Source organism: Exophiala bonariae, assembly GCF_035927105.1.
Source record: "Exophiala bonariae strain CCFEE 5792 chromosome Unknown scaffold_1, whole genome shotgun sequence".
Classification (NCBI taxonomy): domain Eukaryota; kingdom Fungi; phylum Ascomycota; class Eurotiomycetes; order Chaetothyriales; family Herpotrichiellaceae; genus Exophiala; species Exophiala bonariae.
This window is the reverse complement of record NW_027042476.1, coordinates 2172421-2188891: the sequence shown is the minus strand read 5'-3', so window position 1 is coordinate 2188891 and position 16471 is coordinate 2172421. Positions and strand designations below refer to the sequence as shown.

At 51.5% G+C, this 16471-nt stretch overlaps 8 protein-coding genes across 8 annotated transcripts; 4 read left to right on the top strand and 4 right to left on the bottom strand.

Moving 5' to 3' along the window:
* Positions 1 to 139: 139 nt before the first annotated feature.
* On the top strand, positions 140 to 1927 carry CBS2 (Cytochrome B translational activator protein cbs2; the record flags this gene model as incomplete). The annotated part of the gene is made up of 5 exons (XM_064844404.1): positions 140 to 286; positions 334 to 390; positions 444 to 537; positions 588 to 725; positions 774 to 1927. 5 exons carry the CDS (start codon positions 140 to 142, stop codon positions 1925 to 1927), a joined length of 1590 nt encoding a protein of 529 aa, XP_064712264.1.
* Positions 1928 to 2422: 495 nt separating this feature from the next.
* Positions 2423 to 4003, bottom strand: URC1 (putative GTP cyclohydrolase; the record flags this gene model as incomplete). Its single annotated transcript, XM_064844403.1, has 1 exon — positions 2423 to 4003. One exon carries the CDS (start codon positions 4001 to 4003, stop codon positions 2423 to 2425), a length of 1581 nt encoding a protein of 526 aa, XP_064712263.1.
* Positions 4004 to 4932: 929 nt separating this feature from the next.
* LTR84_000772 (uncharacterized protein) lies at positions 4933 to 5727 on the bottom strand (the record flags this gene model as incomplete). The annotated part of the gene is made up of 1 exon (XM_064844402.1): positions 4933 to 5727. The coding sequence occupies one exon, from the start codon at positions 5725 to 5727 to the stop codon at positions 4933 to 4935; it is 795 nt and encodes a 264-aa protein (XP_064712262.1).
* A 1675-nt stretch (positions 5728 to 7402) lies between these two features.
* LTR84_000771 (uncharacterized protein) lies at positions 7403 to 8455 on the bottom strand (the record flags this gene model as incomplete). The annotated part of the gene is made up of 3 exons (XM_064844401.1): positions 7403 to 8142; positions 8193 to 8370; positions 8420 to 8455. 3 exons carry the CDS (start codon positions 8453 to 8455, stop codon positions 7403 to 7405), a joined length of 954 nt encoding a protein of 317 aa, XP_064712261.1.
* A 684-nt stretch (positions 8456 to 9139) lies between these two features.
* LTR84_000770 (uncharacterized protein) lies at positions 9140 to 10672 on the top strand (the record flags this gene model as incomplete). Its single annotated transcript, XM_064844400.1, has 1 exon — positions 9140 to 10672. The coding sequence occupies one exon, from the start codon at positions 9140 to 9142 to the stop codon at positions 10670 to 10672; it is 1533 nt and encodes a 510-aa protein (XP_064712260.1).
* A 692-nt stretch (positions 10673 to 11364) lies between these two features.
* LTR84_000769 (uncharacterized protein) lies at positions 11365 to 13388 on the top strand (the record flags this gene model as incomplete). The annotated part of the gene is made up of 3 exons (XM_064844399.1): positions 11365 to 11374; positions 11442 to 12084; positions 12149 to 13388. 3 exons carry the CDS (start codon positions 11365 to 11367, stop codon positions 13386 to 13388), a joined length of 1893 nt encoding a protein of 630 aa, XP_064712259.1.
* A 492-nt stretch (positions 13389 to 13880) lies between these two features.
* On the top strand, positions 13881 to 15182 carry LTR84_000768 (uncharacterized protein; the record flags this gene model as incomplete). Its single annotated transcript, XM_064844398.1, has 1 exon — positions 13881 to 15182. One exon carries the CDS (start codon positions 13881 to 13883, stop codon positions 15180 to 15182), a length of 1302 nt encoding a protein of 433 aa, XP_064712258.1.
* A 156-nt stretch (positions 15183 to 15338) lies between these two features.
* On the bottom strand, positions 15339 to 16199 carry LTR84_000767 (uncharacterized protein; the record flags this gene model as incomplete). The annotated part of the gene is made up of 1 exon (XM_064844397.1): positions 15339 to 16199. The coding sequence occupies one exon, from the start codon at positions 16197 to 16199 to the stop codon at positions 15339 to 15341; it is 861 nt and encodes a 286-aa protein (XP_064712257.1).
* Positions 16200 to 16471: the final 272 nt, after the last annotated feature.

Below are 16471 nucleotides of genomic sequence, written 5' to 3'. Positions count from 1 at the left end.
GGTGGTTGCCCAAACTTCGTGATCATTTCACCTGATATCAACAGAAAGATCTTTGTTCTTCACTCCAGCGGTGGTGGCGTGCTGAAAAAAACATCACAGTGTCGGGTTTGTACAAGACACAGAACGAGACTCCGTGACCATGTCACGCCCCATCGTGTCCAGGGGACTCTGGTCATCACTTTCCTTACCAACAAAGCCATCCGTGTGTACCTCATGCAGATCTACCTTCCGAGGGATTTCGACCTCGAAGGCTCTGACTTCTTCACACACGGAAGCACAGAACAAGGTGAGGCTGGACTTAGTTTGTTGATCACCTCGGCTAATAGAGATTAGTTGCTGGGAGACCATCTCAAAGATGCAGACCCGGAGATTTTCGAGATATTGCAGAGGGTAAGAGGGTTCACCTTTCGCTCCTACCTACATTCAGAAGCTCATCCCACTAGGAAAAACGGAGACAAAAGCATTTCATCAACCTCATCCCTTCAGAGAATTTCACTTCTCAAGCTGTATTGGATGCCTTGGGCAGTGTCATGCAGAGTGAGCTGTTTCAAGTCGAAAGGTTGCAAGGCAATGCTAATTTATCGCAGACAAATACTCGGAAGGTTATCCCGGTGCTCGATATTATGGTGGCAATGAACATATCGACGAATCCGAAAGACTTTGTCAGAAGCGAGCTCTTCAGACTTACCGGCTCAATCCCGAGGAATGGGGTGTAAATGTTCAAGGTGTGTTTCCTGGGAGCTGTATGCATGCAGTGTTCTAACAAAAAACAGCTCTATCTGGTTCTCCGGCTAACTTGTACGCCTATTCCGCACTTCTCAACACACACGACCGTATCATGGGGCTTGATCTACCTCATGGTGGTCACCTATCCCATGGCTATCAGACGCCGACCAAGAAGATCTCCATGATCTCCAAATATTTCGAAACCTTTCCTTATCGTCTAGACGAATCTACTGGTCTGATCGACTACAATAAGCTCCGAGAAAATGCATTACTCTACCGACCCAAAATCATTATTGCAGGCACATCCGCCTACAGCCGATTGATCGACTATGAAAAGTTCCGCGCCATTGCCGACGAAGTCGGTGCTTATCTCTTGAGTGACATGGCTCACATCTCCGGCCTCGTGGCCGCAGATGTCATCCCTACTCCCTTCCAATACTCTGACGTCGTTACTACCACCACTCACAAATCTCTACGTGGTCCTCGTGGAGCCATGATTTTCTACCGCAAGGGCGTCCGCCGGACCAACAAGAAAGGTGAGAAGGAACTGTACGACCTCGAGGGCCCGATCAACGCCTCGGTGTTCCCGGGACATCAAGGTGGTCCACACAACCATACAATTACCGCACTCGCGGTGGCTCTAAAGCAAGCACAGAGCAAAGAGTTCAAAGAATATCAGCAAACTGTACTTACCAACGCAAAGGCTTTGTCCGAGAGGTTGGGCAATGGCGCATATTCGGGCGGCCTGGGCTACAACGTTGTGTCTGGAGGCACAGACAACCATCTTGTATTGGTCGACCTGAAATCAAAGGCCATCGATGGTGCCAGGGTTGAACGCGTGCTTGAGCTCTGTGGTGTAGCGGCCAACAAGAACACCGTTCCCGGTGACAAGTCTGCTCTGAAGCCTGGTGGGTTGCGAATGGGTTCACCAGCCATGACCACGCGAGGCTTCCAACCCAACGACTTCACGCGAGTCGCAGAAATCGTCGACCGTGCTGTTTCCATCGCAGTCAAAGTGGACAAGAGTGCGAGACAGGACGCCGAGAGCAAGGGCAAGAAGAACCCGGCAACCGTCAAGAGTTTCCTCGAGTATGTCAAGGACGGCACCGAAGTGCCAGAGATCTTGACGTTGAGGCAAGAAGTCGAAGACTGGGTGGGCACTTTTGGAGAGCCGTGGATCAAGGAAGGTGGCTCCAGTTGAGCTGCTCGATTAGTTGCGATTGGAGGGGTGATTGTATAGTCCTTAATGTCCTTTTTCCAGGAAAAGCATCTTTTAACAGGTGACCGGGTGGGCCTGAGGTCGTCAACACCTCATGTAAACGCGTAAGTAAAAGGCGCAAGGTACATAGTAATATACCGTTGGCTATTGGGCACGGAGATTGAAGCATTTCTTGTGACACTGCCTTCCCTGCTAGGATCATGTTGAGTGTCAATTAGTGTCGTGGATAAAGAGTCAAGAAGAGAGGGCACAAAGAAACAGGATGTTCAAACTTTCAAACCGAGTATTTTCCATGTGTAGGCTACAAAGACCAGGTATTGATAGAAGCCCTCGCTCTTGTCTCGAGCCATGATAAAGCATGCTCACCGACATTCTCGAACTCAAAACATGCATCAACGCACACGACAAACCAACCAACCACCACCGCCACCTCTGATCCTTCCAACCCATCCAATCAATCAACCAGCAAACCCCAGCCTAATGCTCAATGTCATCCCAGCTCCGACCCTGCACGGCATTCAACTCGGCCATGGTCATGACCTTACCGGTGGTGAAGTAACCGGCGTGGATCTTAGCATCGATCTCGACCCTGGAATCCTCCGGGATCATGTCATCGGGAATGGGCACCCGCTCGAGAATAGGAATACCCTGATCGACGATGGCATCATGCTTCATGTTGGACATGCTCAACATGCGATCGATCTTCTTGATGCCCAACCAATGCAGGATATCCGGCATGAGGGCCTGGAAACGCATGTCCTTGACGCCGGCGATGTTCTCGGTGCGCTGGAAGTACTCGCTGGCCCGATCGGCGCCGCGCTTGCGGGCGTTGTAGACGAGGTACTTTGTGACCTCGCCGAGCGCGCGCCCTTCCTTGCGGAAGTAGATGACGACGCCGGACCCGCCCTTCTGCGCCTCCTTGACCGCCTCTTCGATCCCGAAGATCAGGTAGGGCCGGCACGTGCAGATGTCCGACCCGAACACGTCGCTGCCGTTGCACTCGTCGTGCACGCGCAGCGCCAGCCGCACCTTTTCGTCCGACATCTTGGCCGGGTCGCCGAAGCAGTACACCGTCAGCCCGCCGATCGGCGGCATGAACACCTTGATGTCGTTGCGCGTGATCAGTTCCGGGTACGAGCCGCCGGTGTGTTCAAACAGGGCGCGGCGCAGCGCGCTCTCCTCGATCCCGAACCTTTCCGCCACCCCCGGCAGGTACCAGACGGGCTCGACGGCGAATTTGGTTACGCTGAGTTCTCCGCTCTCGTTGATGCAGATCTTGCCGTCGGGCTTGAGCCGGCCCGCTCTGACGCTCTGCTCCAGTTCGGGGATCTTCATGTGTGCTTTGGTCACCGCGATCGTGGGCCGGATGTCGACATCTTGGTCTTTGATGATGTCGTTGAACAGCCAGGGTGCCAGATGGCCCAAGGGGTCCATCGCCACGATTTTCTTCTTGCCGTACCAGGTCGGGAAAGGACCGATCGTCGCCGCGGGTTCCGTGTTGGTGAAGTCTGGTTTGTGTTCGAGGTCGAGATTGTTGCTGGCGACGGCTAGGGCGTGGTAGATTGAATAGGAGCCGCCGTGGGCGCCAATGGCATTTCTTCTTCGAATCGTGTTGTAGTGACGGCTGACGACGATTGGGCCTCGTTTGGTAGGGTCTTCTTGACCCCATTCCAAGGGAATGGGATCGATGCCAGACTGGCCTGGATAAGTGGTGAGGATGATGCGGGAAATAGCCGAGGACGATTTCCTGGCCGTGGGAGACGAGGGAGCTTTGACCAGGGAAGCCGATTCTGTTGGCGGAGATGCAGTGCCATCGGCGGATTTGGCCAATTGGGCGGCATCGAGACTGGGCGAATCGTTGGCACCAGAACTCGTTGTTGCTGTCCCTCCAGCTCGGACTTGGTTGAGTGAAGTTGCGACGTCAAAGCGGCTTTGGAGTGCCTCGACGCTCGACGCAAGCTGGGCGTGGTCGGTCTTCATACTTTTGAGCGTACTGAGTATTTCGACCAGCGTCTGACCAAGAGCGTTGGGATCTGATGAAGCTTGAGTGGAAGTCATGTTGGAGAGATTCCTGGAATTTCCAGGAGCTGAATTCTGTATTTGTAGACTAGGTACAATTGACGGTCCAGGGATTGCTAGCGATCAACCAAGGGCAAGAGAAAGATGCAAGAACCTCCAAAAGCCAATATGGATCGTTGCATAGATTGTTGCCGAATGAGGGGGGAAACAACACCAAGAACAATCGGACGGGAAGATACAGATTTCCTAACAATGAAGCTGTTCGCGGTACAGAAACCTACAGTCAGCGAAGTGAATGGACGTGGTTTTAAGAATGGGACATTGTCGTTGAGGGTTGCATTGTTACGAGAGAGAGAACAGGTGTGGTCGATCCAACACTACAGCTGACGAGGCGTATTGCCCGCCATTGGACGTCGGAGGACTCCGTGATAAGAAGTGGCGGTTCTGTTTCGCTACAACCACTGCACGTGATGATCATAGCATGTCTTCAACAATGGAATGGAAGACAAAGATGTAATTACATTATCACAGTCACAATTTCTTGGTGACCTTCTGGTGGCCGTAGCATTGTATGCTATGCTCTACCAATAGCTAATCCAATATTTCCTCTCCATTGTTGGTCTGTGCCAAACAATCCTTATGCCATGCTATGCAAATGTCAAACCTCCAGGTCGATCTTGGAAGGCCTTGGGCCTCGTCGCCTTTGTCTTCAATTCCCTAGGTAGCCAACAAACACAATTTTTGAGACGTCTGCCGCCCATTTCTTCCATCATACGCCTTGCAAAATGAACAGTTGTCATGATATCCGTTGCATCCTCCACGTCTGACCTTCTCCGGTAAGGCTCCAGTTACACGTGTTATTTGAGGGTAGCATTTGCTGAGTAGTTGTACATATTAAATCGTTATCCAGTAGATTCTACCAGAATTCTTGGGTTGTAATCGAGAGTGTTGAGTGGGCACGTTTGTTACTATCGATGTGACCACAAGCGAGCCGACTCCATAATGGCATCGTTCTCTCTCTTGACACGTTCTTGATAGTCGTTGATAGGATAATCGTAGTCGCTGGTATTTGACGTGCCTACGGTGTTGTTGGTGTAGATTGAGGATTTACCCGATTCTCCAACTGGCTGTCGATATACACCACCGACGTAGCCTCGCTCGAAAGCAAGGGATTTGAGGCTAGACGCATCAAAATTTTCAATGAAAACCTTGTCCAAAGCACGATCCTTGGGCTTGGAATAGAATTCATATTCTTCGACGCAAGCATCAGGAGTCCAGCCTGTGACTTTGCGGAAACATGCGGTCATACATCCGGTTCGATGTTTGCCCTTATTGCAGTGGATGAGCATGGGATAGTTGGTAGGGTCGAGCATGAGATTCAGAACCTTCAACACGGTTTCATGAGTGGAGTATATTTTGGGGTCCTTGTTGGCAAGGATGGGAATGTGGTGATGGATGATGCCGTTGGTAGAAATGAAGTTTTCGTAATCAAAAGAAAGTGGTTCTGGCACCAGTGTGACGATGGTTTTCAACTCCAGATCGGCCAATTTTTCGAAGTGGGCATAGAGCGGGTAGCTGGAGCGGTACAGGCCGGGGGCAATCATGCCAAAGTTAACGGGCCTTCCGGAACCATCTGGTGTTGGAGGTTGAGATTTATCATCGCGAATAGTATTGGAGTCGGATTGTGTGGTGTCGAGGGCGGCCAATGAAGCTGTCAGGTCGTTTGAATTGGGACCAGTCATCATGGACTGTGTATCGGCCATTCTGGGACGGTTTTGATGGTTGTTTGGAGTCGGAAAAGATGGATTTTGGTGTTGGATGTCGGCAAGAGAGGATGAGAGCCCCTTGGGCACTTGCTGACTCGTAATTCTGCTGAGGCAGTGCGGATTCTTCCAATGCTGAGAGAAGGATTTTCGCGTAAGACCTGGGTGGTGAAGAAAATTCCGGGGTGGTTTGGGGTGGTTTATGCAAGAGTCGAGTTGAGGACCTCTTTGATGGAGGACCTCGTCAGAGGTATTTTACCGAATTTAGAGAAACATTTTTCTGGGTTGTGTGAACCTTGTGAGTTGTTGTAACTCTGTTATCCAGGGCACTACCAGCGTGTCTGGATGAAAAGTACAGGTCCTCTATGGAAAACCCTACGATTGCGGTCCCGGTATGGGGGAGAAGGCAACTGAATTGCTCAGGCGTCCGCAATGTACAGTTTCTCTTTGGCAAACCGTGTAGTTGAAGACCCAGCAATTGGGGTCGACGTATTGCTTAAGATTTGGGTGGATCTCCTTGGAAAGGATGAGACAGCCAACTATCTTGACCTGAAACGGTCTCGACAAGATCTCAGAGTAGGGGGAGGCATTTTTGCAGTGAGGTCTGTAGGGCTCTGCGATGAGGGCACGACAGAATGAACAGCGACCAACGCGTGTATGGGCAGGTAGATGAGAGGGTGGAAAGAGAGTGTGCGAGGAGGAAAAATGCACAAGAGCGAGAGCGTGTCTTGAAGGTTTCGATGGTTCGAAGTCAAGGCGGACGGATTACTCGTCGTGGTACCTTAGCGCACTAGTACCAAGGACCCCAGTGGAAAGAAAAAGGTAGAATTATTAGCGATGTGTGGGAGAAGCACGTGAGACTCAGGCTTGGGGCAATAATATTGCTGAATGACACACGAGCAGTTCAGGCAGACGAGGGACGAGGGAGGGATGACTCGTAAAAAAACTCGGACTCGAGACGTGCCAAAAGCCTAAGAGCCCTCTTGGAGTCCAAGGCCGAGAGTGCCCAAGGCTTACTTTGTTATAGGTGGTGACAAAGCCTGGAGTTTGAGTCATGGTAAAGTCCGCGAGCCCCCAGTGCGTCCCCCTCTTCACCCACTCTGCACCAACTGACAATCTCGGTTTGGAAATTCCCGTGGGCCAAACCCTCGAATCCAGATCAAAGCCTGGTGCCACAATTCTAGGTAACACCACTTGGTTACGAGTTCTGCTCTCTCCGGGGGCTCCCGTTTTGCCGCCTCGCTTGTAACATGAGGGAAAACAAGGCAATGTGGGCAACACGGTCGTACGAGTAAGCTGTATCACCGAGTTCTCTCATCTTGCTTCCATGTTGTCTTGTTGACCAAGCAAAGAGATCAGCCTCTTGTTGCGCGTCGATGACGCAGAGCGTGATGCATTATTCACAGTGTTATCTGTGCTCACCAGACTAATTGCCAGGAACAGAGCATGGTCTGTTCAAAATGCTAGGGGTGAGCAGGGACCTTGGGATACTATTGGAATGCAAAATGACGGTCCACGTTTTGTCATCAGCCTGAGCCATCAACCATCAGCCAAGGACAAATCATTCATGATTACTATAGTCGCAGGCTTATTATTCGTATGCCACGGTATCTCGTCCCTAGGTAGGAATGAGTGGAACATCTCAACGTCTATCTATGGCTTTATGATAAGTACATCATTCCTTCTCCACTGCTTCCCCCAAACCAAACATTCGAGTGGAATTTCTCCAGGCGGCCTCGCAGACCTCTTCCACCGAGATCCCTTTGACTTTGGCGATCACGTGGGCGACCTGCACAATCGTAGCGGGCTCGTTCCTGCCTTTGACCATCAACCCTTTTTGCCATTTTTCTTTCTTGACTGCCTTCGGTACGGCAGGTCCGTCTTTGAGAAATTGGGATGATGCATGTGACGGTCTAATCTCACACCATGGCCCGTCGGTCTCAATCTGGAGTCTTTCCAGTGGCACCTCTTTGACGGCCAGGAGGTTTTCTTCGGTCTTCATACTGCAACCATTGATCCCGATGTCAAACCCTAAATTGATCAATGCCTGCAGTTCTGGGACGGTGCCAGTAAAGCTATGGACTAGGCCTCGTTTAGGTAGCTTATCCAGTCGAGCTTCTATCATGTTTTCAAAGTCGGGACTGCAGGCTCTGGAATGTAGGAAAAGTGGGAGCTGCATTTCGACGGCCAAATCCAGTTGGAGCTCAAAGTACTTCAACTGTGTCTCTTTGGGCGATAGGAATAAGCGGTCATAGTCGAGTCCAATCTCACCGAAAGCAACCGCGTGTCCGCCAATCTTGGCCTCTAGGGCAAGGGCTCGAAGGTCTTTGATCAACTCTGTTGGACCGCCTTTGTAACGCTCAAAGTCTTGCGTCGAACAAGGATGCACACCGACAGTAGCATAGCATGTCCCGGCTGTTTGGAAGTCAGTGCGGCCAATCAAAGGCCAATCGATCAAGACATACGATATTGCTTGGCCAAATCAATGGCATGCCTCGATTCGCGAAGATTGGAACCAGTAATCATCATTTTCGTGCAGCCAGCATCTTGTGCACGCTGGATAATGTCTTCTAGGTCATTTTCGTGAACCTTTTTTCCATGATAAGTGCCTCGAAAGACTGGATCTCCGAGGTTGATCCCAATCTGATATTGTTAGCTGGACACTCTCGCAAAACTGTCTTCGAGTACGCACATCGACATATCTCAAGGGCGTGGTGGTATCAGCCATTGTGGCGTATCCAGAGATTTGTGTGATGGACTGGAAAGATGAATTACCGTGCCATTTCGGCCGCGATGAATCTTGATTGGGGATTAGATATTCATGCGTGAAACTATGACTCGACGGCTGGATGATGGCAGACGTACTAATGGAAAATCGAACAAGATGGCGATGAGTCAATGAGAAGGCTGTGTTTTTCAGGGGGCCAAGGAATTTCCGTTTGGCAAGTAGACTGGTCTGGACCGACAGTGACCACATCGGTCTACAAGACTTCTACTAGCAATCACCAATCCTCAGCCTCGCAAGGAAAGAGGAGAAATGAGAATGATGCACATCACCAACTCCAATTCCCACGCCTAAGACACTCACCCGGCATTAATTACTCCGAAGCCCCGGCAGCTCCGAGTCAATGATTTCTACTCCGCACTCCGCATCGCTCTGGACACCGACAAGCTCCCCAAACAAAGTCCTCAACCCTTTTCATATCGGAGGCCAGGCATTGGACTACGGTCAATGAGGCTCTGGATCGACTTTTCTGAGGAGGTATGTTCTGCGGTAAATTGGCCGTTCATTGGAGATCAGATCGTCAAACTCTTTTCAAGTTGCTCTGCTTTTGAATATATTAGATTACCTACAGCGCTTTGCCTTTTTTTCCAATCCCACTTTTCTGTTAACCACATAGACTTTATCAATATGTCCCAAAGACAGATCTCGACCTCCGAGATATCTTCTCACAATAAAGACACTGACTGTTGGATAGTCGTCGACGGTCAAGTCTGGGACATCACAAAATTCGCGCCAGAGCATCCAGGTGGTCCTGGGATAATATATAAATACGCTGGCCGAGATGCCACGCAAGCATATAACGAAATTCACTCTCCCTCGATAATAAAAAACAATCTGCCCAAAGACGCCTTGAAGGGCACACTCGATACGACGACGGTGACAAAGGAATGGGCGACACCTCTGGCCAACGAAACACCACAATCCGCCCCGGCCTCAGCAGCAGAAAAACCACCGCTAGACTCGATCATCAACACGCACGATTTCGAACTCGCTGCGCAACACAGTGCAACAGCAAAGACATGGGCATTCTACAGTTCGGCATGTAATGACTTGATCACCAAAGACCTCAACGCATCATTGTTTACCCGCGTATTATTTCGGCCAAGGGTGATGCGCAAGGTGGACAAGATTAGTCCTGCGACGAGCATCCTCGGTCACGATGTGTCTTTTCCACTCATGATCTCCCCAGCAGCAATGGCTCGCTTGATTCACCCAGATGGTGAGCTTGCCATCGCACGCGCTACGAAATCGCAGTCCATTATTCAGTGCATCTCAAACAATGCATCTTACTCAGCTAGCGAGATAGTGTCTCAAGACGTTGTGACTGATTACCCCTTCTTCTTCCAACTCTACGTCGATCGCCAAAGGCATAAATCCGAGGCTCTGCTACGCAAAATTCATTCACACAAGAACATCACGGGCATCTTCGTCACGACCGATGCTGCAGCAGCCGGAAAGCGTGAGGCCGACGAGCGTGTAAAGGCCGACGAAACGATCCAGAACCCCATGATGACGTCGAATGCCACGAACGACAAGAAGGGTGGTGGCTACGGTCGGCTGATGGGTAGCTTTATCGATCCGAACCTCAACTGGGCAGACATCACTTGGTTGCGGTCCCAGACGAAACTACCTTTGGTTCTCAAAGGCATCATGTCCGCCGACGACGTGAGGTTAGCACTGGAACACGGGCTGGATGGCGTCGTGCTGTCAAACCACGGCGGACGAAACCTCGACACCAGTCCGCCTGGGCTACTCGTCTTGATGGAAATCCACGCACGCTTCCCCGAGATCATCACGCAGCACCATCCACGCTCGGCCGCGGTTCGCCAGGGTCGAGCCCGTCCTTTCTCCATCTTTGTGGATGGAGGCGTACGTAGAGGCACGGATATCCTCAAGCTGGTGTGCCTTGGCGCTGTCGCTGCAGGGGTTGGAAGGCCTGCACTCTTCGCGACTGGCTATGGCCAGGAAGGTGTTGAGCATTTGATCGAGATGCTGAAAGACGAATTCGAGACGGCGATGCGCAATATTGGTGTTACGAGTATAGATGAGTGTTCGCCAGACTATATCAACTCCGGGGCTATAGATAAGTGGGTGGTCAAGAGGAGGGAGCATCCGTATGCTGTTTCTTGGGCATCATCTGGGCGACAGAGTAAATTATAGGAGCCTGAGCGAACCTGTAGACTGTAGCATTTGACCTGATATTCTACATACCTAGATACAGCAAGCCATTATTTTGAGGATTAAAAATGGATTGTGCGTGCATGAAACTCCGTCAACTACTGCTCCTACAACACTACCTAGTTAGATATGTACCGACCGACATATCTGTCTACCTGAAGAAGGCATATGTCTCTGGCATCGTGTCTTACCTAAGACACATCTCGTCATCTGGGCCTCGACTGGTCGCTTTCTGCATCTTGTCCACCCACAAGGCACCCCTCAAACCACGGATGCTCACCGCGGATATAATAATGGACCCGGTTTTGCTTCAGTTTGGCGACCTCAGATTGGATCAAGTTTCGTTGAACCTCGGTAATTTCCCATCTGGCTAGGAAGATCAGATCCTCGAGGGGGCCTATCCGTCAAACTGATGCAGACCCTTCCTGAAAGTCCAGTTGGTCATTCTGATCTTGTTCAACTGCTCTTCCATCAACGATGTATCGGTGAATATCACCTACTTCTAATTCCATTGCTGGCCGTTCTGTTTCGTGCTTTCTGGCTTCCATTTAGACTTGTTCTGGCTCGCATCTTGCGTCATTGAGCCCCCATACTTCTCCGCACGCAACTGGGCAGTATACGAGTACGAGTACGATAGCACGGTGTGCAACGAGGAGAACTTTTGTTGAAGAACAATGGCTCTCGGTATGATCATAAAGACATTCAACAATCCAATGCCACCCTCAGAATCTGACTACTTTTCTTCCTCCAGCAACAAGTGCCGCCATCGCAGCTGGCGGACTCGCCGTCGCAACATACCTCAATGGCAAATTCCACATCCAGAAAGACCTTGAAGCAATAGCGCGAATGAAAAGAGGAGAAAAGAACTATGCGCAAGCGGTAAAAGATGACAAGGTCAATCTATACTACACTCTAGAAGAGACCTGCAAAAAGAGATGGAACGAGGAAGCCATCTGGTCTCGAGAGGGAACATACACCTATGGCGAGCTGTACGAACACACCCTGAAATATGCCCAATACATGATCAACGAGGGCGTCCAGCCCAAAGAGCTCATTGCCATGTATCTGACCAACTCGGCCCACTTCATCTTCGTCTGGTTTGCCACCATGGCCATCGGGGCCGCGCCCGCTTTCATCAACTATAACCTCGAGGGCAAGGGCTTGCTTCACTGTCTTGAGGTTTGCGAATCGCGTTTGCTTATTGTAGATGAAGATAGTGCATGTCAACAAAGGGTCAATAACAGCCGGGCGGAGATTGAAGCCAAGGGAATGAAAATCGTGGTGCTGGATGATTCGCTGAAAAGCCAGATTAATTCATTACCGGCAGATCGACCGGGTGACGAATGGCGGAATGGCACGCAAGGTGGCTTTCCTTGGACGCTGATTTATACAAGGTATGTCCCTCACTCCCCTCTCTGTCACTCTTCCGATGATCTTGTTATACTCACATGTCTCCAGTGGCACGACAGGTCTTCCCAAAGGCTGTGCATTCACCATCCAACGGATATGGTCGATTGGGGGCCACCGAGAGACGACATGTGATTCTGTGCCTGGTGTCGATCGATGGTACAACTCAATGCCTCTTTATCACGGTACCGGCGCCATCTCATCGGGTTGCTGTCTCTTGCAGGGGGTCAGCATCGCCATCGCACCCAAGTTCTCCGTCTCCAAGTTTTGGAACGACATCCACGACTCCAAGTCGACTGGCTTCATCTACGTCGGCGAGACGGCGCGATACCTCTTGAATGCCCCGCCTCATCCCCTAGAGAAGAAGCATCGCCTCCGCTTCGCCTACGGAAACGGTTTGCGGCCGGATGTCTGGGAGAAGTTTCAAGCACGCTTCAACGTCGCCGAGATTGGTGAATTTTTCAATTCCACCGAAGGAGTGTTTTCACTGTTCAACTATGACAAAGGCCCGTTCTTAAAGGCTTGTGTTGGCCACCACGGCTTGTTGCTCCGAGCCGCTCTGCACAAGACATACGTGCCGGTCAAGATTGACCATGAAACGGGCGACATCTGGAGGGACCCGAAGACGGGATTCGCCCAAAGGACGTCATACGACGAAGGAGGCGAGATGATCGTGGCGATCCCCAACAAGGCAGCCTTCCAAGGATACTGGCGAGCGCAGGCCGCCACGGACAAGAAATATGTCATGGACGTGTTCAAGAAGGGCGACATCTACTACCGATCCGGCGACGCGTTGCGGCGGGACGACGAAGGTCGCTGGCACTTCCTCGATCGCCTGGGCGACACGTTCAGATGGAAGTCGGAAAATGTGTCGACGGCCGAGGTCGCTTTGACAATTGGCCAGTTCCCCGGCATCGCCGAGGCCAATGTCTACGGTGTGCTGGTGCCAAACCACGAAGGCCGCGCAGGATGTGCCGCCATTGATCTGGATCCCAATTACACCGGTCCTGCGGTGGATTATAACGATCTACTTCAATTTACTCGTTCTCGTCTCCCACGGTACGCCGTTCCGGTCTTCCTCCGGCTGGTCAAGGCGAGCACGCATATTCATAATCACAAGCAGAACAAGGTGCCCTTGCGGAAGGAAGGCGTGGATCCAAAGTTGGTAGGGACCGAGGCACCCGAGGGAAAAGACGATGTCTTCCTGTGGCTGCCACCCAAGTCGGATCGTTATATTCCATTCGAGGCCAAGGATTGGGAAGCTCTCAGTCAAGCACAGGCTAGATTATAGATACGTGCTTTGTACCGCTGGGTAGACATGACTTTTGTTAGAGATAGGGATTCCTCAGGACCCTTTCGAGATCAACCTCACTTGGTTAGGGCAATATAGGGATATCGAGTAGCTTCCCAGCATCCTCCTTCCCTTCAATGGGCGGCGTCTTGATATCTTCGTCTTTCAATCTTTCCATGTCAGTAATCATCAATAGACTTCAAGAGCTTATGGCAGCAGATAGGAGAGCTAATGGTTGAAGGCTGTGGTCGGTTGAATAGATCCAAGGGCGTTCTGGGTACTTTCTTATAAACGCGTGTTTGTTGGTGAAGCAGGGAGGTACTTGTCTACCTATTCATCTTTGGTACTTAAATATCTGACCTTGGCGCCTTTGGGGAGCCGTGGAGAACGACCTCATCCTGTTGCGGTCATGATCGACGGACGTCCATGAAGTCCTCATGTAGGATCGTGGCTCTAGAGTTTCATACTGATAAGCACCATATCTAGCAAAAGATGGGCTCCCAAGACGCTGGCAACAGTGAGATTCTCATCGTCGGGGCTGGCATTTTCGGGACCAGCACGGCCTACCATCTCTCCTTAATTCATCCCAATCCATCACACATCACGGTCCTCGATCATGCTCGTGTTCCGTCTCCACGCGCGGCGTCCAGTGACATCAACAAGATCGTCCGCGCGGATTACAGCAAAGCTTTCTACATGGATCTGGCGTACGAAGCCATGGAAGCGTGGACTTCGTGGCCGTTTCTAAAGCCGTATTTCCATCAGACTGGCTGGGTCGCACTGGACGAGAAGGATAGTGATCTATCGGAAAGAATTCGAGCCAACTTTCGTTGCTCCGGTCGCCCAGACACGTCTGCTGATATCACTCTGGACGAGGTCAAGAATGCATGGGGAGGGGTCCTGGCCAACATCGACACGACCGGGTTTGATAAAGCCTACACGAATTCCAGTGCTGGCTGGGCTGATGCTTCTTCAGCGGTCGAAGCCATAATGGCTGAAGCAGTGAAGAATGGGATCAAGCATGAGGTAGGCGACGTGTCTGAGTTTTTGAGGGAAAAAGGCGAGGGTTTGGTAGGTGTGAGGACATCAGATGGCCGTGTTTTCCCGGCTTCGAAGATCCTCCTCGCGACAGGTGCCTGGACGCCGTGGTTGTTGACACCCTTGGAGAAAGAACTGCAGATCCCTTCTCAACATAGTATTCAGAGCCAACTCCAGGCGGCGGGAGTGTGTGTCGCGGCGTTCAAGCTCTCCGAGGACTCGGCCAGTCATTACAGCCAGATGCCTGTTTTAATCTACGGCTCGCAAGGTGAAGTCCTACCACCGAACAAAGACCGCTTCTTCAAGTTCACCAACGCGAACACCTTCAAAAACACCCTTCGCCATCCTCAGACCGGACAGGAAATCTCAGTACCAGCGCCAGACCAGAAATCTGTACCGGAGAAGCTGAAGAAACAATCGATAGACATCATCCGCCAGCGCATCCCGGAGATACTCGCTGGCGGTCAAAGTCCCGATGATTGGCGCATCTGCTGGGACGCCATTTCCCCGGATCAGAACCAATTGATCTGTCGACATCCAGACCCGAGACTGTCCAACCTCTATCTGGCGACGGCGGGCTCCTTTCACAGCTGGAAATTCCTGCCCACCATCGGCCGATATGTGGTGAATGTGCTGGACGGTAAGTCGAATGGCCCGGCTAAGGACGAAGCCTGGCAATGGAAGAAATCTTGGTCTGAGAAGGGCGCTCATCCCAAGGTTTTGCCTAAAGGAGAGTTGAGCCATTTCAGTCAGTGAAATTAGGGCGAATTGATCTAGGAATATTAGAGCTCTGTAGAGCGACAAACAGTCGACGGTATGTGAATACTGGCTCGTCTGAAGGGACCACAATTATAGGGATATATTTTGTACAAATGTTGGTAGCCGGTCCATGTCGGTCTATGCGGCATCATGCTATCGTTGGTCTATCACACGAGGGGCGCTCTTGGCCTCTCTGGCAAACGCATCCCTTCCAAGACTCGAAGATGGAGTTTCCGCACCCTGACCTTCATCCCCTGCATTTTCCTCCACCACCTCTTGTTCCACCTGCATGCCAGCCGTACCCTCGAAAGCGGCCGTTCTGGACATCTGCAGCACCAGCTGCTCACGGGCCCATTTCTCCCAGTCGTCGTAGATGGCACCTTCGATCTTCATGCTCACCTCGCCGTAAGACATGCCAAACCGTGCGCCCATGTGGCGGGCCTCCTCTGCGGCGATCCTGTCCCTAGTCTCTTCTCGCCGCCGTAGCGCATAGAACTCCTTGCGGGCGATGTCGTAGGCCTGAGCCAGTGTGATGTCGGGGATGTTCTCGAGCAGCCACAGCTGTCGCTGGACCACGGACTCGCCGGAGAGCGCGATCCCCGGTTGCATGAGGCCTCTTGACCAGTCTGCGTATTTCTGTTGATTCCCGTCGGTCTCCAGCACCACTCGTGGCCGCGCTAGCTCCCAGGGGTGATCACTGAAGAATCTCCTCCGCAGGGAGTCCTCTTCGTAGCGGATTTTGCGGGGAGTGAAGAGATGTCTGTTTTTTGCTGCGGCTTTGGACTTTTTTTGCTCGGTGGCGACCGAGTATTGCTCTGTGGTTCCATTGGGGAGAGTTCTCGTGCGAGTGTGCGTCACGGGATGTTGGATGGGTTGCGGCCGCGTCAATATTTGTGCAGGAGGAATGTCGGCAACGGCATCGACCCAGGATGGTTTGAATGGGAGTTGTCTCGCTCGGACTCTGGCGAGAGAAGTCTTCCGCACATTAAGGGCGGTCAGATTGATTCTGCCCATGGCGGGTTGAGGGCCCGAGGGGGTATGAGCGGAATCTACGATTGGCACACCAGCTATTTAGATCCGAGCAGTTGATACAGAGAGCACTGGACAATACAGTGAACATGATTGAAGGCGTTGGCGCTCTGCGGTTTGAATTGGAGTCGAGTCACGTGAGATCACGGTGGAAAAATCAATGACGCGTTGTCATTGGTGGATTTATCTACCACTACTTTTTCCATCTGCGGCTTCGTTTCCCCAGACTCTCAGCTTAGACAACTACTGATCCCTCA